Source organism: Larus michahellis, chromosome 5 (assembly GCF_964199755.1).
Source record: "Larus michahellis chromosome 5, bLarMic1.1, whole genome shotgun sequence".
NCBI classification, from domain to species: domain Eukaryota; kingdom Metazoa; phylum Chordata; class Aves; order Charadriiformes; family Laridae; genus Larus; species Larus michahellis.
Window position 1 is genome coordinate 28,881,977 of NC_133900.1, and position 24,500 is coordinate 28,906,476.

At 40.5% G+C, this 24,500-nt stretch overlaps 2 protein-coding genes across 2 annotated transcripts in view; one reads left to right on the top strand and one right to left on the bottom strand.

The window, feature by feature from the left end:
• ELOVL6 (ELOVL fatty acid elongase 6) overlaps nt 1–24,500 on the top strand; it is a 211,743-nt gene that overhangs the window by 16,213 nt on the left and 171,030 nt on the right. The window contains exon 2 of the mRNA XM_074589359.1: nt 8,508–8,613. The gene's annotated coding sequence lies outside the window, so the exon portion shown is untranslated. The remainder of the gene's footprint in view (nt 1–8,507; nt 8,614–24,500) is intronic.
• Nucleotides 3,154–24,500, bottom strand: part of ENPEP (glutamyl aminopeptidase) — a 37,068-nt gene continuing 15,721 nt past the window's right edge. Inside the window, exons 6-20 of the mRNA XM_074589361.1 lie at nt 24,002–24,115; nt 22,154–22,288; nt 18,326–18,391; nt 16,852–16,917; nt 15,414–15,565; nt 11,569–11,648; nt 9,716–9,837; nt 9,540–9,595; nt 8,566–8,716; nt 7,739–7,812; nt 7,543–7,644; nt 7,263–7,433; nt 5,232–5,372; nt 4,331–4,409; nt 3,154–4,083 (exon numbers count right to left, since the gene is read on the bottom strand). Coding sequence (XP_074445462.1) covers nt 3,934–4,083; nt 4,331–4,409; nt 5,232–5,372; nt 7,263–7,433; nt 7,543–7,644; nt 7,739–7,812; nt 8,566–8,716; nt 9,540–9,595; nt 9,716–9,837; nt 11,569–11,648; nt 15,414–15,565; nt 16,852–16,917; nt 18,326–18,391; nt 22,154–22,288; nt 24,002–24,115 — 1,659 coding nt within the window. The 3' untranslated portion in view covers nt 3,154–3,933. The remainder of the gene's footprint in view (nt 4,084–4,330; nt 4,410–5,231; nt 5,373–7,262; nt 7,434–7,542; nt 7,645–7,738; nt 7,813–8,565; nt 8,717–9,539; nt 9,596–9,715; nt 9,838–11,568; nt 11,649–15,413; nt 15,566–16,851; nt 16,918–18,325; nt 18,392–22,153; nt 22,289–24,001; nt 24,116–24,500) is intronic.

Here is a 24,500-nt window from a genome sequence, read left to right on the forward strand (position 1 = left end):
GGTATTGCTGCTGATAGCAATGGGATGAGGCCCTGTCCTTCTGACCCGGCTTAGTTAGTCTCTCCTGCACCCATCACAAGCTAGCTTTTTCCCTTTCATCTTGAGTCCCAAAAGCTGCTGGAAGATGCCATCACCCAAAGCGACGATAGCCAAGAAATGGCACTGGTCATTGTGTGAAGACCGGAGGGATACTTCCTAATCATGTCCTATTTCAACAGTGAGACATATCGTACATATGCAGTACTTATTTAATGTCTGCATGCTTTGTAGTGATCTTAATGGCTGTTTTAGAAACCGAGTCGGAGAGTTGTAGTTGCCTTGGTATTTGCAGTGGCGCTATTCATTTTTTTGTTCTGTCCAGTAATAAGATGTTTTCAATTGTTTCTTTACCTGAATCATCAAGATAAAGCATTTTCACGTGCCTATCAGGGTTACAGCCTCCTGGGGCCCATGGGCTCAGGCACTACAGGACATACAGCTGTGGCTGATATGAGAAGGCTTTGCAGAGCTAGTGTAAGGCAACACTGCAGCAGTCACAAGTGGCACCTCTTTAACTCCACCACATTGCACTTCGATTACTCAAAGCGTTTCTCTACCTCACTGCGTGCAACAGCTTTTGCTGTGGTACAATAGGAACAGCAGAGCCTCAAAAAGCTGTGTGGATCTAAGGGGCCAGCCGGTTCTGCACTCCCTCACTTGGCTTTATCAGTGGAAATTCCTTCCTTGCTGATCGAATGACCGAGGGAAAATTATCTCTTTTTAAAACAGTTCACATTTCTTTGGATTCAGTTTCAAATTGGCATTCTTAAGCTTATCACAGACCATTTGTAAATGCACTAGTTCCTGACCGAAAGATTTAGCATGTACCAGATTTGTTATCCGTCTAGGACAAACAGTCTGAAAGAGGCACATGCCATACAGTACATTCTCCATGAGCCATTTAAAGGTAGCAAGAGCGCTGCATAATCTATGGAACATTATTTAAAATTGACAGAACCTTTACCCTGCCATAAAAGCAGCCGCCTTCTAGGGCTTTTGGATTTACTTCCATGTTCACCTACTCAATTAAGATCAGCGTAGAAATCCAGCTAACCTTTCTGTATCATCAAAAGTATCCAAGCACTAGTGAGATGTCTCTCTGATCCAGTGTGGCTCAGGTACAAAAGCTGTACATGGTCCCATATTCCTGAACAGAGAGAGAATCAAATGACAGACGGCAATTGCTTGGTTCACTACTTAAATCCCCTTCTCTCCTCCATTCACTCAGGGTCATGAGCCCAGCAGTTGTTCAGGCTTGTCCTTGGCTTTTTGCTCTCTCTTTGCCTTAGTGGTATTTTTCTGTTGTCTCTCTCTGATTGACCTTTTTTAATTTTTTCTACTACAGCGATACACGATGCTACCAATATGTGCCTTGTCTTGAACGGTGATATGTCTGTGTGATTTGGATGAAGGCTGCTTTTGCTATAGCTTTCCATCACCACAGAAAATCTTCATTATTTCTTACGTTTTCCTTGATGAAAGCCTACTGCTGTAGCCGGCAATGTTGGCCAGCCTCATTCCACTTAGTGGGGCTACATGTAACAAAGGATAGAAATCTCTTCAAGTAACTACTTAATCTTGTATCATTCCCACAGTACTCATACTCTTCTTTCTACAGAAAATTGTGGCAGAAGCCTATGAATAGTTAGAGAATCAGTCCTTTTTGCCAAATTTCATTAAATCTTCTCTGTAAGGGAAAACAACTGAGCTATGTGCTTGAACATCTTCATATTGGTTTTGCATTGTTGCACACCGTGGCCAGCTGGAGTTAAAAGCTTTCAATTAAAACATACTGTACCAGCAGTGCACAGAAAATGTTTCTGAGCTGATCATACTGTTGTATAGTCACAGTGATACAACATGTTGACAGTATTACAGTGTGTTGCTACCAAACCGGTTCATGACCTTGAAACCAAGAGAGTTGTTTGGCTTCTGCTCCTTCAATTCACTCATTGGAACTGTAAAATCATGAAGGCGAATTGGCACGTGTCCTACTGAGCAGGCAGCTGCCGAAGGACAGCTTGGTCCCTGTGTGCTGAGCTGCCGCTGGTTTGGGTGTGGGCAGCTGCTTCACTTTCACTGTCCTCTGTGTGTGAATCTGAGCAAGAAGAAAAACTGGAAGGAAGAAATTGCCTGGCCCTTTGCCACCTCTTTACCTTAAAGAGCAGCTGGTATCTGTAGCAAGTCGTAACTACTGTTAGTCAAAATCCTGTCATGTTTTTTTTTGCAGGAGGCAAATGACTGACATTTTCCTTTGACAGGACAACTGACTTGGTCACCAGATTTGTCTGGGCTTGTCACAGCTATTTGGGTATCTAGGGAGAGGCCCAAAACAGTACCAGTCCAGAATCTCCCGGGGGGAGCAGGGTAAAGTGTTTCCATCTGTGACTATATAAGCTTCACTGGAGCCCTCTGTGCCGTACCAAGGCCCAGAGGCAGGCAGAGCTTGTACCCCAGGATTTCTGTACATTAGAGCTATCTCCTCAACATCTCCAGCTTTCCCTTTGAATAGCACTGCAGGATGAAGGGAAGTGCTTTTCCGTGCTTCTGTCCTCCCATCCTGCTGCAGAGTTTCCCGACATCTGTGCCTAATCTCTCCCAGGACTACCTACTGTGAGGTACTCTGTGGTCCTGCTCCCAGGAGTCCAGACAGGGAGTGTCTCTAGCTGTTTCCCTTCTGTTGCGCCTTTCCTCTCAGGAGACCAGGGAGAAGGCAAGGAGGATGAGGCTGATGCTCACGTCTGCTGCCTGTACGGTGTCAGGACACAGCGCATAGAAACCTGGGAGATTCAAGGCACCCCAACTCACAGCTTGGGAGGGGCAGGCAGAGCAGCCTCGCTGCCTTCTGCAGCATCAGAGTGTCAGTGGGACTTGGGACCAAGAGTCGTTTCTTTGCTGCCTGTACTTCTGCAGTAGGCTGAATTGCAGAGGTGGGACTCATCTGCCCCTTCTGCCTGAATTTGCCATTTTTTTTGTATTTTCTCAGAGGAGATAATAGTTTTTTCCTGCTCAGAAGTCACTGAAGGGGGCAGCATAGCTGGGCTATGTAACAGCTGCTTTTCCATATGCCAGGGAGTTTTATCACTTTATTAGAAAGAGACTGAGATTTCCAAGTTGATTTTTTAAATTTTATTTTCCCCTAAGAAAAGAGACATAAGTACCATATACCTTGTTTGCAGTAATGGCTACCACAAGTGCTTATTTTGAGAATATTTAGAAATAAGACAAAAATAACCAAGAAAATCCCTACCCCAAGCTACAGAATCCCGACTAATAACAATAAAAAGAATCTGATAATATTGATCCCTTGTGTACTGGTACTTAAATGTCAAAAATCAATGGAGAGAGAATCTTAACTGGCCTTTCTGTGGTATCAGAATGCAAAGCTAAATCTCAAATGTAGAATTTTTACAGCTATAAATATAGACGACAATTTTCAGACAATGATAAAATTACTGCTTAATTCCCTTTCCTTCAGGAGAAAGCTCCTGTGAGGTGCACTTGGAAAGGAATCCCTGAGTGTACTAGATATACTTCTGTGCGAACCAAGAAGTGCTTTTCAGAGTGGTATGCAGAAGGAGTGAGACTAGCTTAATCAGCGAGGACCCCAGTTCTGCCGTCACTTCTGCCTTGGGCAACTTTAAACATTTATCCTTTTTGTTCAGGCAGATTCATCTCTCAAAATATAAACCTATTCCTGGACACAAGTGCTGGCAGGATCTGGGATCAGCAACTAGACAAACATTGCTCTGATAGTGGTCTCCTGAGCGTTTCTGGAAAAAATATCAGGCCTTGGTCCTCTAAGGTACCTAGGTGAGAAATCCGCATTGCTAAATATCTCTGAGGATCTAAGCATCCAAAATGAGTGCTTGGTATTTTTAACAAAGTAAGACTTTAAGGTGTTAGGTTTGCATCTAGCCACATTTGTATTTCCTCCTTGTTCACTTTTAGCCATTCAATGTTGTTCTTCACCTGCTCAATTGACTGACTCCTGGGCATTTCTCCCGCCCCAGCATTAGGATATTTCTCAAAGAAATTTTCCATCTGGAAAAGAGAGAGAAAAAGAATTGACATGAAGTAAATAGTGCTGCTGTTGGGCAAGTGGCTTTTTACAGGGACCTCGTCAAGGGCAGTTTTGGCTGGGAGAGATATTTAAACTCAGGCTAGTAGCTAGTAGTTTTACAATAACTTACACTGCTTTACACATTTAGAAGATTAAAAAGTCAAGTTTCCTGGCCAGTAGATTGTTAAATATATTGACTTAAAACCAAGAGAAGTGTTGTCACCATACCTGCCAAAGCTGGAGCTCAGTGTTGAAGGTTTGGGTAATAGTTACTATTCGACCAAGGTTTCTGTCATTGATAGTGAATCTAGAAAACAATTTAATAAATGATGTTTGATTCAAAACTGATAAAACAGAAAAAGGCACAAGTAGTTACCTGAAGCTGAAACTTCCAACTGTGCTACAATAAAACAGATGTACTCAGCTTCTAGCATTTTTGGAAATACTGGAAAAACAGTACTCCTATACAATATCTGTGCTGTTCTCAAATACATTTACTAATGGAGTGATCTTTCCCAGGGGATTGTTTTTTAAAATTAATGAATTATTGTCTCATGCTGGAAATTAGGCGTATTGCTGCTCAGCAATACAAATGCTGTCCAGTTCACAGGTCTAGGCTTGCAGGTGTGCTTTGCTTCTGTGCCCGCACCAAGCACTTAGAAAGGAGAAGGAAGGAGAGAGAAGTCACTCAAATAGGGAGGAGCAAAGCTAAAAGGTTTGCTATTACTTCCACTGCTCACCTGTACATCTGCTGCTTGCTGTTACCACTAGAAGGAATTAAAAAAAATTCTGTACGCTACCTTTTTGTTGTGAAATCAGTGGAAAGGGTGGAGACATGACTGACTAATTTCCATGCAATAACCAGATTTCTATGGCCTTGATATAGCTTTCTATACTTTTTAATCACCATTTATTGGTAGTGATCATTTATGGAAAGAATGGGTTTCAAGTTAGCGGCAAAGTACTTTCTCACAGCAGATGGATACAATTGTGTTAAATATGCTTCCGGTTTTCATTATGCAAAAGACAGTGATTATAGCTGTATAGTGAAAACATAGAAGAGCATGGTATATAAAAAGTTATACAGATGGATGTAGACCTAAAGTTTCCAACTAGTTCATTAGCATACCTGTTCACTAAGTACTCCCAGTTAAGTCGTATCCAGTCCCAGGCCATTGTTTTCCCATATTTGTTATATGAGATGTATCTCAGGACTGTGAACACATCTTGGGTTTTGATGAGGCTGGTGTTGTAAATATATTTCAGATACCTAAGGGAAATGCCGTAAGAGTCAATGAGCGCCTTTCATGAAAGACCATGAAAAGCAAATAATAAGTTAACACTTTCAGTGGAGACTTACATGATGATGATGAGAAATAATGCAATGCTAATGTTTATATTTCTCAAGAATTTTCCACCACAGTCTACAGCCCATTTCCAAGCAGAAGTATTATTTTTGTCTACAGCATTTTAAAGGCAAAGTACACTGATCTAAAACATAAGTATCTATTGATAACTGCATCAAGGGATAATTGTATTGAAAGAAATCTAAGCAGTTAGGCATCTCTTTAGAAAATAAGTAGGGTTTATGTCTCTTAAATTACTTGAAAATAGCCAAAACCCATTATTGTTCTTATATTTCAATCAAGTAGTGAAAACAAGATTGGATCAGTCAGTAATCTAGCCTGTTTGGGTAGCCACGTGCCAAAAAAGTAGCATGGACCATGAGTACACATGCAGGTGGCTTGCTTACACTGAAATCTGTGCTGTTTGTTCTGAAACTCTCATCCATACAAAATTAAAATTCATTTGGGCATGGCATGCCTGGAAGTGATGCAGTTATACTTCCAGTTACAGCACAAGTGGTTTTGACTGACAGAGTGGAGGGATTCCTCAGCACGCGCGTTTGCAGGGAGATGAGTAGCATGGTCATGGCTTCACAGCCGCAGCTGCAGAAGAACACCCTTAAGATGTTGTGTGCTGGGATTAAGGAGTATCTTCTTTTTTCCTATATGTAAGGGACAATTTCTCAATCTGTTTGCTCTTTTCCCCTTCCATGTTATTTTAATAGTAAACCAGGAGACAAGTTCTCCCTGCTGTAGGGGGGATTTTTTATTTTCTGCAAATATAGGCTGATCTGTCTAATTAATCCATGTCTTAATCATGTCAGCGATTAGTTATTGAATTGCTTTAGATTATGGCTATTGTGGTCACAAGAATTTAGGAATACAGATGCCTCCTACCACTATTTTAATTACTCTAACTCTTATATTTACTCTTCCCGAACCTCCTATACTTCCTTGTTTCATCTTGTTTAAACTTGGAAGTCTTCCAGGCAGAGACTGCTCCATCATATTTAGACAGGGCTCCCACAAAGTGGTGAAAGCCCCTGGTGAAGATGTTTGCCTACATCTCTACTACATGATACAACTACATGCAAAGTTATCAGATAAGCTTAAAGGAGCTGGTGTGTCTGTGCAGAGTGGAAGCCTGGGGAGATGCTGCCCAGTCTGACAGCTGGACCGGCCTGGGGCAGTATCCAGACTCCCCATCACTGCCATGGCAGCATGAATACATCATTTCTGGTTCTAGCTCAAATACCTCTGCACAGCATTTCAGGGAGCATTGCAACTTCACACGGATGCCTTCATAGGACTGTTATCAACAGTTGCTCAAGGGTGGTTGCCTAATTTTGGCTACTTAGAAGGTAGACATCTAGTCTAAGCAAACTCGCTCTGTAGCCAATGGAGGGTGACTGGCAACACCCAAAAGCAACTCTTCCCATTGATTTTAAGTCCCTTTCCTGGTCTGGGATAAACAGTGCTCTGGAGGTCCTGCCTCCCTTCACTGATTATGGAGGAAACATAGATGACTAATTTTCTCCTGAAGCTTAACTATTAGGCAGCTAAAATTACACAGGGTGAAGGCACTGTGCAGAAACTACCATGTGTTTAATATCTTTCCACTAAAGGAGCAAGACTCTTTTCTACTATAGTACGATCTCAAAGGGGGGTGTTTGATAACTGGTCTTGAAAACGTGTTGCATTCCTCATGCTGTACTCTGACACAAATGACAACATGGGAGAGAGGAGAGGGGAATGAACAAACTGTGACCAGTTGCTCCTGTACTGAAAAAAAAATCCTTGTGTGTTTAAATCACCTGTCCAAAAGGGTGATGTTCTTCACTGATGCCAGGCCATACAGCAGCTTTTCTTTTTCTTGCGCTAATGAAGTTTCTTGGTATCTCTCAAACATATAATTCCATGATGTCTCATTGCCTGAGTTCTGCATCCCATAGCGATATACTAGGAGTCGGAGATTTGCAGAAATACTAAAATAAAGAAAGAGTACTTGAATATTCTTCCCCCTTTCCTGCTTAAGATCTTTGACCAAGTCACATGCTGTGTTCTTCACGAGCCACAAAAGCCATGAGCACTCACTTTTCTCCTTGTAGCCATCTCTCAAATAGTTGAGAAGCGTTGTTCAAAGATTCTGTGTCATCCATACTGCAGGCAAAGTCTAGAACAGTTGCACGAAGGAGCCTTTAAAAGAGAGAGAGAGAGAGACTTTCTTACTGCTTAGCATTCTTTGAATCCATCAATAATATGAGAAAGAAAAAAAAAAAGATTGTTCAACCTCTCCAAATGGCCTCCAGAATCATTCCAGTGCAGTTGATCCACAATGGGTTTTACCAGCTTGAGAAAATATTCCTGAGGTGGAAATAGGGTGTTGGTTACTTGTGTAGATTTCTTTAAATAACAATACATTTGTGTTCATAGTTCATTCGCCTTCATTTTTCCCAGAACTAGCACCTTTTAAACAAAAAGTAACACAAACATGCACAATCTTTCCGGATCACCACAGCATGCCAGGTCTGAATGCTTGCAATACTGATGTGCAGCTAGAACAAAGGCAACCTGCTTCTCTCCAGCCTTGTCTGGGCGCCCAAATGAAGGCTGGGGTACAGCAAGGACACACTGCTACAACTGTTTTCCAGAGATAACGCTGAGTTCAGGACATACTTATTTTAGTGACCATTAAATCATGTTCCGCATGTTAGGTCAACTAACAAGCCTGCTCACTGCCACACTGAGATACAGCCATCCTTCGTCCTGAGGACAGATGTCAGAGACTTTGCTGCCCTGTACATACTTCTTTAGTGGATGCAGGACAGCCTTGACTAATAAATGTCTGCACTGTGACCTATGGTGATGAATTATAAGAATAATTAGGCATAAGTTCTTTCCTCCAAGTGCATAGTCCTGAACTGAGAATCCAGGTAATTCAGAGATCAGTACTAAGCAGTTTTCAGCACTTTTTTTTAAGAATATAGTAACAAAAAGTAAATATTGATAGCTCAGCAACATTGAAAATCACTTGAACGTCAATATTATTGCTTTTACAGATCCTGAACTGTCAGATGCAGTGGTCCTATGCAGGAATGTTTTTTTTTACTTCATCACCTGAAACCGGGGATAGAGATTTGTATCATCCTCCAGCATGTTTGCGAGGTAAGTTACAGATGAGATAGCTCTATGCCAAGGTAAATAGTCTGTTTCATTTATTAGGTATTTTGTGAGCTCCAGAGGAACAGAGTAATTCACGAGTCCAGGTCTGTGGAAGTAGAAAACATAACTTCTGTTATTTTAATTAATTTGAAGAAATTGCTTCTTTAAAGACATTAGAACACGATTTACTTTAGAAGGTCGGAAATAATAAATTTTGGGAGGGGGAAAATAGCATAGAATGTAACTTGGGAGGTGTTTTCCAAAGAGACCTCTGAGGATCACCATCGGTTAATGCCTAACCGCAGGAGCTCTCCCTGCTGTGAGGAGGTTGCTCACACTGTGCAGCAGCCCCGTGTGCCCAGAAGTGGGTAGCCCACAGCTAACTACATTAACTCCTGTCACGTAAAAAGGAATTGCTAGCCCTGGAGACAGCCTGCAAGGCTGGGGAGATTCAGACTTACAGGCTGTCACAGAAGGTCACCTAAAGTTTATCTGTGTCAGCATGGCTGGGTACAAGAGCTAGAAGTTTCCAAGTAAGTTTCTAAACAAGATAGCTGAGGTGGTAACTTCCTAATGCCATGCTGTGCATTGTAGGCATGCCTCTGACTTTCTAGACACCTAACTTCTGGAGTGCTTCTAATATTGTTACTCACATGGCAAAAAAAACCCCTTTCTAAGACCTGTGCAATTAAAGCCCTCTTTTTTTCTGCCACTGAACTGAAGGGGAGCATTTCTCTTGACTGCATTGATACTGCAAGTTGCCAATGCATACTTGAATTTGCCCCTTTTGGAGGACAACATAAGCCAATAAATAGTTAAGATTTATAACAAATGCAGAAATTTTCTTTCAACCACCTAAGTTAATTCTAATTAATAGGCAATGGAAAGTGAAAAAGTTGTGTTGAAATCTCTGCAGGGAATTAGTCTACCTTGCTAAAGAAAAGGCATCATCCAAAATCCCTGCACGGTCAGCATCTGAAAAATTCTGTATGAAAAGAGGAAAAGAGTGATCAGGATATTTTATTATGTTATTTTGCAGAAATAACAGCCTCTACAGATGTCTCTAGAAGAGACCCACCAGACAGGTTAATGTTATGACACTCACTTTGTGGTTGCTGAACAGAAGACCGCTTAACGTGTCCCAGTTTTGTCTATCATAATTCACCCGATAGAATCCAATGTGGTCTGGGTTAATGTTCGCAAAAGGAGATGATGGTATTACAATTCCTGCAAAATAAATGGTGATCTCTTTGTGCATCTTATATGACACAGAACTCACTGGAGATTCTTCAACTCCGAAAGTAATATTTAGTTTTCATGAATACCAAAATAAGATCCAAACCTTAATTTTATTTTTTTATTTTTTAAATGGCTGTGAGTGAAGATGCATTATTATAGACTTTAATGAATGCCAGCACTTCTCTTAGAAGAGTGAATTGTGGCAATTACTTGGGCCAGCTAGTTTGTTAAATTTAAAATGGAGATCATCGTGATTAGGGTGAGGATGGTGAAAATTAGACTTATGGTAAAAACTAAAAAACTGTAAAGAAAGAATTCTTGCAAATATCTGTTTTAAAAGGTTTTTCACCCTCATGATTAGTATTATTTTTAAAGTTCTCATATTTTATCCTCCACCCGTTTCATTTTTTCAGTTTATTTCAACTAATGTTTTAAGGGTTTTCTTTCCTGTATTCTTTGATTCGATTTCTGTAGCTAGGGGTAAAGGAATTATAAAATTGGCTGACACTTTACTCAAGTACTCATGTTTAAGGAATTTTCCATTTAAAATGAATACTTGAAAAATGTTCCTTTCTCAGAAGCTTGGCCTGGTCCAGTTGGTGCTGCTAGTTATTGAAGTTTTTATATTGCCCATTGAAAGCAGTGGTTTTCAGTCTGTGGTTTGCAGGTGTCTGGAGTTAAAAGCACTTTTCTGTTTGGGTGACCCATACAAGGTATTTCAAAAGGCATTTTTTCCCTACAGTTGCAGTTTGCCCTGCTATCCAAGATTTTTACGGATGCAGAAATAAGCACCTAATCATGCCTTTGCAGGCTTTATCAAGTTAATGCCCCCTTGCAGCCCGCCATAATGTCACGTGGAAGTTAGAGATGGAAAATTTCTTTGTGTTAATCTCTGACTTGTATCATGACATTTTTTGTTTGCTTTTGCATGGATGCTAAAAGCAACCAGGGAAAAAAAAAAGGCAGAACAAAAGACAAATTACATTTTAAATAGATAACATTCAAACAGGTACAGGAAGAGAAGAGCTGATTGTGAAATTTCTGAAATTCCAACATGTAATGAAATTTAAAAAGTCGGTAATTTTTTTTTATTCCCCCCCATCTTTGGCCACTAGAGTTGTAGAATGAGAAATTCATATTTGACTGCATAATAGAACAATCATCAAAAATACCCATGTAGGTATTTCCTCATTCCTGAAATTAGCATTAGAAAATGTGTTTAATCATTTGTAGCTCTTTTTCTTTAACTGAACTCAGTTTGCCAGTTTACCATGCCACTGATGCTTTCATCAGCCTCCCACTTCACCTCTTTTCTTAGACTTGACAAAAGCCCATTGATTTTAGTACATCATAATTAAGAGCATGCTTAGATGCTTCCTTGAATAGGACTGGATTTAAACACATTCTTAAGCACCTTACTGTATTTGGTCTAGATTGGCATAATGTATATATAGGGGAAATAACCATAGAATCATAGAATGGTTTGAGTTGGAAGGGACCTTAAAGATCATCTAGTTCCAACCCGCCTGCCATGGGCAGGGACACCTCCCACTGGTCTCATCTTATTGCAGAAATGACTACCAACATCAGCACAACCAAGCTGCGTGCTGGTTCGTGGAACTGAAAACTGAAAAGCATGAGTGTTAATTCTGCATTTTATTTCTTGTTAAGGACACTGAAAAGCTTTATCCATTCATTACTCTTAAAAGAGAACTTTACCTGCAGAGTCTGATGTGTTGTAGAAAGTATAATTTGTTGAATTCCCAGCTCTCCATTTCACTGGTATATTCCATTTGTAACTGAAATTATTTAAAGGGAAAGAGAATCAAATGACATTTGAAACCAAATGCTAAAAATAAAACCCCAATGTATCTTTTTATTTGATTCAATGCTTACATCTTGTTTTCTGAAGGCAACTGTGTGCTTATGTACATATACATTTACCAAATATCCCTTCTAATAACACATAGCATTTTACCAATAGCTGTTGTTTATGTTGTAAAGATATTTCTGTGCTATGATAGTCTATTCAGGCAACAAAATGTCAGATATTGGTGTGTTATGATTGGGGCAGTTATATTCCCTCAAAAGCAAAATAAAAAGCATGAAGCGTCTGAGCATGTTCATGCTCTAGAGATGGGGAACAGCAGTAGCTTGTCTTAATACTTTGTATTTATCAGTGGTTCTCAAAATGCATCCGCTGGACTGAGCAAGGGAGTGGAGTAAGATTTTGTCCAGCATCTGATGTTGAGGTATTAGTCAAGCTAATATGGTACTGTTAATGATATGCCTGAAGTTAAGTCTGAAAGCTGCACAATTTCTTCTTTTTTTTTTTTTCTTTTTTCTTTTTTTAAATCAATGGTAATGCTAGGGCCATGTCCTTCTGAATGCAATCTTCACCTCTTGGTGACTCTGTATGCTGGAGAGGGTAATAATTACCCATAATCAGAGAGAGATCGCGTGAATGAATTTCCATTGTGCTATACTGTGTAGCTTATTACCACAGCTCTGGAACATGCAGTCCCACTAGCAAGTATCTTTATGTCATGTCAGGTAATAATCTAGCAGGGTATAATGCAATAAATTTAGTAAAAGATGATTATATGTGGATGGTTGGTGTCAGAGTTAATGTTGATGTGTCTAGGGCTTTGTGCAGACACCAGTTAATCTTTGCAACACTGACTTGGTTAAGTATCATGAAACCTTTTTTACAGATGGGAAAACTGAAAGAGCTTAAGCAACCACTGCCATACAGTCAATAGAACCTCTTGCCTTTTCCAGTCTATTTTCCTTCTCCAAGACAACCCTAATTCCTGCATTATAAAGCACTGCGAGCCAAACGTGACCTTACTTCTTGCTCTTCAATTCCTTGAATACCTTCAGTGGGTAGATGCAGGCTCCTCAGCCTGGGATATGCCCAGGATGAAAAGGAGACATTTGGGCTGGAAGGGAACCACAGCACAGCCCGACCGAGGCCATGACCAGCTAGTCAGGCAAGTAGGATGGCAGAGCATGCCATGAGTATACCTTCACAGCCACCTGCATAGGGCTGCTAAAATTATTAAGCCCTTCTAAGCAGTCAACTGCTGTTACATATTAGCATATTACAGTCCATCCCAGAGAGATTTTTCTTCCATCATCTTAAATCCCCTGGTGACCAGCACTACAGGAAAACCTGAGTCATCTTTACAACCCTGAACTAAGTAAAAGGTCATTAACTTCCAGGAAATACCAAAATGAAGGCTATGGTGTCTCCTGCTGCCTCCAGGAAGAAAGATCAGATATTATTTTGTATTTTCTAAACAAAAATATCTTAACAGATTTATACACTTCTCGTTTTCACTAGTTCTCTTATGGAGCTTTCTGCCATGGAATTTGGAGAGGTTATTGTTTGGTCAGAAGCCCCAGTATTGCATTTCTCCAAGAGAAAGCCCATAAATGATTAAAAAAACCCCCAACAAACCAAACTAAACCACCACACTGGTTTTGTAAATGCATTTAATGAGGGGGATTTTATTTGGTTTTGTTTATATGTTCCTGAGATTACTTTTCTTGAGCACAAGATGCAATAGCTGTGTGCTGTTAACTGTGCATGTTGAGGATGTGTTCCTTAAATGCTATGCTGTAGCTACATATTTGCCCAGCAGCATTATTTTAAGAGCACAAGTTAGTGAACTTCCTTTTCTTTTGAGTGCCACCATGCAGGAGAGGACTCTTTCAAGACAAATAAGACAGAAACAAGCAGGCAACTCAGGTGACTATCCCTGCAGGGTTCAGAGAATAAAGCATACACAAGGCCTGGAGTTTTCACTGCTTAAATCAAAACCCTGCACCCCAACATAAAATGGGCTAGTCTCATCTGGCGTAGGATCTCTTCAGGAGCTTCCTCATCCCCATCTGTGAGGGTGGAAGGAGGAGGTACTGATTTTCAGTGGCTTGACTTTTAGTCAAGGGAGTAAGTCTATCCCAGAATAGATAATATCAGCATTATATTATATATTACTGCATTTTATTTCTAAGTCATTTATAAAAACTATACATGCAGAAGCAATTTCCCCTCTCACTTAGGGAATAGCAGGGGCAGTGCACAGCTTCTTGACAGGTTAAGGTAGGAACAGTGCTGGGATTTCAACTCAAGAAATGACAAATGGCAATGTACTGTAAGTCTTGAAATCAAGCAAAAGTAGGATTCCTGAATCTGCTACCTCTGAGCATAGTCCAATAAGTCAAAAATTTTAAGAGAAAGAAGTGTTTTTGCCTAAATAGTCTGTAACACCAGCCTTCAGATGGCACAGTGCTGTACTTTGCAGGTAAAGTTGCTTCAAAAGCCTGCAAATTTTTCTGCTTATGTTGGAAGAAATACAGCATTGCAAATACACAGGTAATAATGTCATCCCAATGCTTTTGATACCTATCCAAAACTGCTGATACCTTCTCAGAGAACTGCCTTCTCATTGCTCAAGTTTTTTTCTCTTTAATCAGAATGAAATAAAGTGGCCACAACTGTCAATTTTCTCCTTGTTCTTCCTCTTTGTATTAAAATAACTAGTAGAAGCTAATGGAAAATTCCATTTGACTAGATTTAGTTCTGATTCCTACAGGCAAATTTTACTGATTTAGTTGTATTGGACTAGTTCAAGGAGCAAAACCTTCCTGAAATAGGTTAATTTGAATCTCTTTCGCTGGAATGTTAGCAAAGTGGTATTGCCTCAAAATTGTGTCTGGCTAAGAATATATACAATTCCAGCTCAGAACAGTTATTCAGCTGGTTAATGTAATGGTGCAACAGAGTCGTTTTTCTGTGCAGGTCCACCAACCCACAGGTAGGGTTCATCTCCCCTCACATCAGTCATCTGTTAATTAACAAATATGGTCCTATACAGTATCCCACCTGTCTTGACTAGGGTAGATGAATGTATGCAGCTGGTTGTCTGGACGCATAAGAGCCCAAGATGGCTAACTTCAACTGGATAACTATCTTTTAGATCACTAAAATGAAGCAATACCATCCTGAGTTAAATAAGAAAAAAAAGAGCTCTTGATGAGGATTAATAACATCTATACATGACCATCTATTTCACAGAAATTCATGTTTTTGAGACATGTAAAGAAGACCCTGTACTGTATGTGCAGATCACCGTGATGTATTATAGATCCTTACCATATAGGAAAAAAAATAAACTATTGTGGTCTAAAATACCTGGATCTGGATGGAGATAATTTTGTGTCAGTTTTCCTTAGTCTGGCAGACTGTGATTTGCAGTGGTTCATTAGATGATTTGCAACCATCTGAGCTGCCTGTGCATGGGAATAAGATCTTCTGAGACACCCTGTCCAATTTTACTCTGCTGTGTTTGAGAAAGAAATCCTGAGCCAAAGGGCTGATGCCGTCCTAAATTTGAAATATTTGTATCTAACTTCCTACTTGTTTCTTTTTAAAAACAAATGCTGAGAGTAAGTTTAGCAAGAAAAGGTGTAACACTGCCTTCATGTATGTCAGATGGAGAAAGTATTTGTACAGTATTTCTACCTGTTTTGGATAGACAGTTACAGCAGGAACTTACCCAAGATCAGAAGGAGGATGAGAAGCATTTGCGTTGGGATCCAAGAGAAAACGTTTCTGTGTGAATACTGAGTTACTTCCCATCTCCAAAACAGGGTAGCCCATCTGCCTAGTCCATGTGTCCATGACTTCCTTCACAGGCTTATTACTTGCCTATGAACAATGGGAGAAGGTTCCAGTGAAAATGCAAATTCAGTCCAAAGAGGAAAAAACCTCCAAACCTCTGGTATTGAGAGGAAGAAGAGCAGAAAGGGGCAGAGGAAAAAGCAGGTTCAGTACAAAAAATACTCCATTAAATCCTTTTGTGGTGCCTGTCATTGAAAGAAGTAATAAGATAGAAACTTGAACACGGACAGAGGAAAAGAGAAATATATGGGCAGGAGACTGGCCAATAACATGGACAAGAAATACTGATGAATCTTTGAGGCCCCTTACATGCTCTAAGGTGTCTCCATTTTTTCTGAGGAAATAGCTAACCAGGACAGAAAGGACATAAAGAGACTTTTCAAAGCCAGAAGTCTCCTAGGAGGATGCCGTGTTTTGAGTGTGAAGGAGGAGCCAGTATTAACCACCAGCAGCAGCACTAATGTAAAATTTCATCCATTCTGTGGAACATGAACTTCTGTCCTAGAGACTGGAGCTTGAGAAAGCTGCCACTGCCGCCCCAGGCTGACACCTGTGAGGAAAGGGAGCTAAGATCATTGTTTTCTTCTTCAGTCAAGGTCGAAGACATGAAGATGCACAGCACCAGAGAGAGAGCAAGAAGAAGTCCTGCTGAGCAAGAAGTATGGGACCAAGGAGAAGATGGGAACTTGAAAGGAGACACAAAAGCACAACCTGGGCTGTGTGAGTGTCCACAGTGATGGAAGGAAAGGAAATATCATGAGTGGAAGAACCTGGTAGCATGCAGGTGGGGTTTGGGGGGTAATGAGATAGATGGAAAGAAACAGCCCAGCCTCAAGGAAAAGGAAAGATCAGAAAATGATGGCACAGAGAATGACTCAAGTGGGACTCAGAAACAAGAGATGGAGATAAGCACCAAAATTACTTGGGAATGGATACCGTTAAGAGCTTTCAAACAGCTGAATCTGATTAGAGAGAAGGGAGAGTATGGTGTGCGTGTGTGTGGTGGATGAAGGGTATTTTCATCCATGAAATGAGTTTGAGTTGTGGGGGTAATGTTTCAGTAGCAGGCTATTTGTTAGCAAGGCCTCCTTTCTTGTTTCTTATTCCGCTTCTACGGTCTTGTGCCAAAAAAAATGAGGAAACAATTTGTATTTGCTAGAAATAAGATGTGTTGGAATATACTGGGAGGCTGCCTAGCTTGTGATATCTCATTGACAGAAGAGCTACAGAATGTAAAAAGTTTGGTAAATTTAAATCAGTGGGTGAGATATGAAACATTTATTAGCAAGGGTTTGTGCTGCTGCAAAACATACCTCTTGAAGAGCTTCCCAAAATTGTTGTGTCTTGGCATTCTGGAAATGGTATTTCTTCAAATATGCCTAGAGAGAGGTAGAAGACTGTGAAAATACTACCAGGTCTTTCTTCTTTGCCTATGAAAGCAATACACATATTCATTTGTACAAAGATACAGAGAGTACAGATCAGTCGTACAGAGTATCTATCCATGGGCGGTAGTATTGTGAGTAGGAGGTTAAATGGATCAATATTCAGCTGATGAAGTTCCTTTGCTTTCCAATGCATCCCAATGCTAAAGGCAGCATTTTACAGTATGACTTGTTAGTGTGAAATAAATTTGTACTTGAAGAGTTCTTTATATTCTGTTTGAATGGACACCAGCATACCCTGTTGCAAATTTCTGTCTAATGTAAGAGGTTGTTTAGAAGGAGGAAGCTATTTCAGGAGATTTCACTAGCTGTGGACTCAGAGTGGAAATAGGAAAGTCTAGTCACCTCTAAGTTGTGATCAAAATGACTATTACAAGGAATAATGGTATTTGCCTAAGTGCTTACACCTCCTAAATACTATTCCTACCCTGTGTCTTACCTGGCTGCTTAACGAGTGCTTTCCTACCCTGTTATTTGGATCCTGGTGATGTTTAGTCAGTAGATGGTGCTGTTTGTTTCACTGTTAGCTACAGATACCTACGTTGATGTTCTTGAAGCCTCTGAGTAGAGGTGAAATATTAGACTCTTGTGGACAAGGTGGCTGTAGTTTCCCATCTTGTGGAACTGTCCTGATTGAATATATATCATGAAAAATAAAGGAAAATACAACTGTCTTGTAGCAACCCATGAATGTGCTCTCCAGGAGGGAGAAAGGTAAGAACAAATGTGGTAAATCTGCACCATAACTCTTCAGAGGCAACAGATGTCATTTCAGAGGAAAGGGCAGACAACCTTCCTTTTTGTGGGAGGGCTCCTTCCTCCCATTTTTTTTTGTTTCCATAATCTAGTAGCATTGTGTTTTTTCCTCCACAAGAAATGACTATGAACTGTGCAATATCTCCCTCTTCTACTCCCTTTTACCTTGGCTCTCTAGGGCTGGGTGCCCCTGCATCAGGGCATGGATGAGCTTATGCCTGTAAGAGTGTCCCTGCATAGCAGGCTTGGGTGGGTCGGAGGATCATGGCCGTATGAAGCTGCAGACACAATTTACAGCTGAACAAGGGGACAACAAGATAACAGTGGGCAGAGGAGGTTGCTCCACTAAAAGCTGTCATGAATTTAGGTCCTCACTGGCAGGCTATCAAATCTTAATACAGTTCATATTCCTACTTCTGTGGGAGCATGGAACTTCGTCCCCTTGACATTGTCCACCGAGTACTGAAATGCAGTAAATGCTTTTGCTACTAATACCAGGGTCTCTGATATTAACTTGTTGAATAATGGCTTTGCTACTGTCATTTTGCATGTTTGCATTTCTGGCATGTCTTGGTGCCACCCTTACCTGACAGCCTTTCTGGAAGAGGTCTGGTGTAATCCAGTCTTGAAGCATTCTGAGGATTGATGCACCCTGCGGACAAAGGGAAAGGGAAGAAGGTCATTCCGTGCTGCTCTAACACTGGATTTCTGTTCACCTAAAAGCAAAATGTGAATGAATATTTTATATGGCAAAAATAGAAACCATCCAGGCTAAGGAAGTGGGTTTTCTAATTCCTTCATAGCATGGCATGCCGGCCTGCTGGAACTTAATTCTGGATGTGAGAGTCGGTCTTTATCTGTCATCAGACGCTCACTTCTGACTTCAGCTATGCCAGTGGAAGGGCTTCTGAGCCCTGCTGCTGGGAGTTACTGTCCTGCCACTCTGCCAGTTTGTGTGAGTGGGGTTCCCTGTTTCACTTGGAACAGGACAGGGGGGAGGGCAGCCGGGGAACTAGCCCTGTCCAGCAGCACAGCCCGACAGAGGAAGTGACTTTGGCTGAACGCCCAACAGGTAGGGAACTCCAAAAATGCTGCAAGCCTGGGGCTTTGCATGTTGAGGATGCCATCTCAAGATTCAGAATAAGTTTTGCTGAGGACTGGTGTAAGACCTTTGGTCTCTGAAGCAGGGTAGAACCGGGATCAGAGAAGTTACTTACTTGGGTGCCACAGAAAAAAAACCACAATTAGGGCCTTGAAAGAAGAAAGAAACAAAAGGAAGACAGAAGAGAGAAGTAGGAGAATCATGTGGAATAAAGAACAGTACGGGCAAAAAGTGATGAAAAACAAAAGCAATGCAAAGTCAATCTAAAAAATGGCATATAGTTTTAGGATTAGCATGTTTTAATTTTCTGAACTAAATCAAAGGGCAGCTGAAAGCCCAATGCTACAAGTGGTTTAAAAATCCAGTTGTCTCATAAAAAAAAAAGAATGTTATCTCAGTTCTCTGTAAAGCCTGTCTCCCCTATTTACGTGTCTGAGAATAACAACTTGGCTGCGCGAGTCATGGCAGAGGAACTGTTTGAACTGATAATGCCTCAGACTTCTCTCTAGACTTTTGGCACAGAGTCAAGATGGTCAGCAGATGACTCTTTTCTGATACAGTAATTTAATGTGTTTGCCATGAAATATGTTCAAAAATGATTCAGTGAAATTTAGAACAGCTATCCATTAATGGTAATCACAAGGCTGCTTGATTCAGCAGCCTTATGGTGATCATAAGGCCATGTGTATGCGCTAGGGTATCTCAGTTCCTCAGTTTTGTCTATCAGGCACTTCTAATCTGATATCACCTCTCATAGACCATCGTCTCTCATTTATATTAAAAGTCAGGGTAGAAGTATGCACTCTTGTATGTGTTTGGGGGCAGTGGAAGTTTCTTTTGCTTTAAATTGCAATGTATATTCAGCCCTTGCATCTTCTACTACTGCTTTTCAGAAAGCAGTCTACTGCTGCTTTCCCCCTACTCCTGTCCCTCCTCTGTAGTCCATGATGGAGTGTGTTTGAGAAAAACTCATGCTAACAAAATCACCAGTTATAGGAACCCCAGTGTTTTCATAACTTCCCTTAACTATCTGGGGAGGTTCAAGAGAGTGACCTTGATTTGAATAGCTGACCTTGTCTGATGGGCATATGGGGGGAGTCTTTTATCAACACCCACATAACTTCTCCTAGAGAGTTGCAGTAATTGCCAAGTATATGACAAGATTGTATGTGGCAGAAATGTGGAACGTTTAATCCTAAATTTCTTTATCTGGGAGGTTCCAAAAATGTGGGGGTCCACGAGTAAATTTCTAGCAGAACTTATTTAAGTATCTGTTTTCTGAAAAGGTAATTAATGTTTGAACTCCAAAGACAAAAAAATCTCGTTGTTACTTTAATGGAAGGTTTCACACTGAGAGAGGATTAAACTGGAAAAGAATTGAATACAATTGCTTTTTAAGAGTGGATTAAAACCAATACATACACTAATTGTGTAGTCAACAGCTTTACTCCAGTACATCTTTTCGAGACGCATAATGCTCTACCAATCATACCACAAGTGAGAGATTCCCTTACAGAATACACTGCAATGACTCCAGAGACCCTTAGGCAATTCATTAGAGTTTTCAGATTGTATAAACCCTGTAATTGCACTGGTAAAATTAACAGAAAGCATTCCAAATTATGCTTTATTTGTTTAGTGATGAATAATATCATGAGGAGATTGTTTTTATAAGAAACATGCGAAAGAGAAGCCAAAATAAAGCCAAAAAGAAACAAGTTAATTTTGTCACGCATTTATATATAAATACCAAATAGTAATTTGAGCTAAATCTACGCGAAGACTTTCTCATTCAAGCCAAATTATATCCCAAGCCAAATTATATCCCAAGCAAACTGTTCCCAAACAATGCATGAGTCCTCAAATGTTTTTGCTTAAAAAAAATGAGTTCATGTAGCAATTATCTAGGCACAAAGAGATGAGGAAAAGCTAGGATTTTTTTTCTCCATTGTTTTTTCAGACCATAGAAAAGTGTGTCTGTTGCTTAGCTCACCACTAAAATACATTTTTGTCCAGAGTATTTGATTTAGCTCTGTAAGTTTCTTGACTTTTGTTAGTTTGATTTAAGAACAGTGTTACAAAATGCAGGTTTTCACATAGTTTATGATTTGACTGTGAGGCATTTATGATGCAATAAATACTGGTTCTATTGTTCGATAGAGGACTTACTTAACAATTGAAAACAGAAAACTTGATGGAAATGGATGGATCAAGACTAGCTAATAAAAGTAATATCTATGGCTACAGACTCCAGCACAGCTAAAGCTAAAGGCAATGCAATACATAGTTTATCTTTAGTTGATAATGGGAGCCTGCAGGGAAAGCAACATGTAGGTTTTAATAATGGTGGATTTTGTGTGTTCAGTGGAAACTTGTTGTGGCATCAGATAGGAAACACTGACAGCATCATACAAGAAGCTGTCGACACAAACATGGTGTATCAGGGTCGGAAGCAGTGCAGTCTGGGAGATGGCTGACCCAAGACCCAAGGGATTCTTCCAGTTGGTTCCAGCTGGCTCCTGAGAGAGACTTTATAGCACAGGTCTCCACCACCACTGACAGGGACAGCCCAAGGATGAGCAAAAAACTTGTCAAATACCGAATGGGATGTCCTCTACCACCTCCTGGGCTACTGTATTCCAGGTCAGTCCTGTGCTCCACAACTCTCAGTGAAATGTGGAGCTAATTTATCTCCCAATTTAGGGACAATGCCAGCAGAGGCTGGTGGTAGCCCATCTTTGCTAAGGCTTCTTGGGTGGCTGGGATACTGTGAGAGACATGATCAAAAAGTTACTTTCCTCTTTTCACTGCTTGGTTCTCTGCCTTGCTTCCTCAAAACAGAAGTTATACTGCCCAGAAGGTGTGATGGGGAAGTGAGAGAGAGGACACTGGGATATCTGTCCTTGCATCATCTGTCCTTGCATTAGATTATGAGGCTTGATATAACTGGGCTGCATCAGCACAAGGTGATGGGAGAGGGTTGTGCTTAGTGGCTGATTTAGAATAATGTAAAAACTGGCAATTCTAGTGGCAGAATCTGCTGACACTGTGATTTCCCTGCTCTTCTGCATGCTGTGATCAGGTTTGCCTGGCACACAGCAGCTGACTGGGGCCCTCGCTGCACTGCTCTTCTCACAGTCACTTTTGACTGAATCATCACTGACAACAGTTGGGGTTGTCCTGGAAAAAAGATCAGCACAGACACAGCCCAAGGAGGTTAGGAGTTATGATTACGAGCTCCCCTGACTTTTATATTGTCTCCCAAGCCTCCACTTTCTTTGCATCCAAAGTCACAAGAGAAGGATATCCTACCTTACTGTAGGATATCCCATCAAACACAGAGGTGATTTCAGCTGGAGATGACACGTTGACCACAATTGGGTGGGAAGACAGCAAAGAGTCATCCTTCATTACAGGAAGCACATCATCGATTAAAACCTGTTCAACCTGAGAAACAGAAGATGTTAGAATAGAAACAAAGGCACGACTATATGCCTAACTTCACAAAATAAGTAGCTTGAACTGCAGCTTCTCCAGGGGGAGGCAGCTGGAAAAGGAATGAAATTTCACTTCCTCTAAAGAAGGACTTGAAAATTCTTACTTTACATCTGAGAGGGGAGGGATACATTTTTTCCTTAACTAAGATAAATTACCTTTTGCAAATCCTGTTTTCCCGTGTGTATCATAACACAAAAAAAACCCTCAGTAGGCAAAAAAGGAGCTTGTATTACCAATTTCAGAAGTGTGACAAGATCTGCAAAGCATTATGGACTCCTCTTGCAAAAATGAAGCTGGGGAGGAAGGCAAGGAGCGAGGAAGGAGGCAGAGTTCCCCATCCTGAGGTTTATAACTTCTAAAAAGTGATTATAATTTTTTTAAAAAGATGAAGTGATCTGCAGTCAAAATTCCCTTACTTCCTTATCAATATCGATGAAAAAAGACTAAATTTCTATTTAGTTTTGCTCTTCTAATACTCACTAGGATGATAACACTGAAATGGCTCTATATCTTAACTGAACATGGTGTCTAGATACAAAAAGGTCTTTTAAATTTTAGGCTCGGTGATTAAAATTTTGCTTATGTTGGCAGCGCAACCGATCTCCTACTTCAAAATGTAAAGGAAGTGATCCAGGAATGATTTTGTTCTCTGCCTCACTTAACATGGATGAGAAGAGATATTTTTGGGGAACAGGGAGAGAGGCAGTGGAAGCACCAAGTAGGCACTGTCTGCTTCTAAAGTCACTAGGCTCAGCAGCTAGTAGATTTTGACAACGGGCTCAACCTATGCAAAACCTACCCTGTTACATATGTTATATATTTTCTAGTAGCCAGAATCTCATTATTGCTGGACAGTTGGGGGAAATATGCATGCTATGCACCATCACATCTGTTTGGAAAGGGAGAAAGGAGAGAGCAGGAAACGTCCCTTTATTTACACAGTGTTATCATTCCTCAGAATATAATGCGTATTTAAGGCTACCCTCTTTGTCTGCAACCCCCTTAAAGTGACTGGAGTTGGTTTTGCTGCATAGTTAGTGCTGTGGGCCATCCACTATCACGACCTATTTTTGCACTGTGCAGAGTAGAGATAGTCTGAGTTGGAGCATTTGAAATGACACTTAAAATGCTGGCAGCAGCTGAATGGGGGATCTGATATTTTTCTTGACAAATAGCCCAAGCTGTGTAGACAGGCCCAGGTTCCCAACCCTCACTAGGTCAAATAAGGATCCTAAGACAAGTCCCATGAAGAGACACTACAGCCCAACTAAATAAATAAAGAGGAATCTCCATCTTCCAAGGTTAGACCTTTAAACAACCTTGCAAAATTGCTAAAGTTCTGTCCAGAATCCACCTAGGTATTATTTGACATAATAATAACCAAACACTTGACTCACATGTTAAAAAAGAATGACTCTTCCCTCCAGACTGAACCTTTACAAAGTTTATTTTTACTAGTTTCAGACCATAACATAGGTAGGAGGAAAAGCTTAAACCAACTTTTTCTTTATGTTGCACTGCACTATGTTAGTTTTCTATAAATATACTTTAAGTTTTCATCGTCCTTGTGTAGTTTTTATTGTAATTTTTATTGTAATTTTTACTCCCTTCCAAAACGCTCCCCCCAGCCCCACCAACCCTCCACAAGACAGAAATATTTACCATTTGCCAATCTGGTTCTGCAGCATTTACTCCCAGGAACTCAAAATAACTGGCAAATCCTTCATTTAACCACAAGTCATCCCACCAGTCCATGGTCACAATATTTCCAAACCACTACAATAACAAACATTGAAAGATGTAGTGTTAGCTAAATGGTAAATGTACATTTCAGTATCTCACATCTCCAGACAGAATATTCATATGTTCACATTCCTTCCTGTTGCCAGATGAAAATTATCATAATTCTGGGGTTTAAATAGGAATTCAGGCCTCGCCTTGTGTTAAAACACCACTTCTATTATGAAATTACGTATTACTGGGGAGATTGCTAATGATTCATGTGCTACTGAAAATATTTTTAGTGTCTTCCTCTTGATTTGATGATTTGTGCTTGTAAGGATATGTTTTCATACAGCCTCCACAGTGTATAGTTGTCCCTATTTGCTTGCCCAAAAGAGACATCTGCATATGCAAATTACCTCCTATAAGACATTTCAGA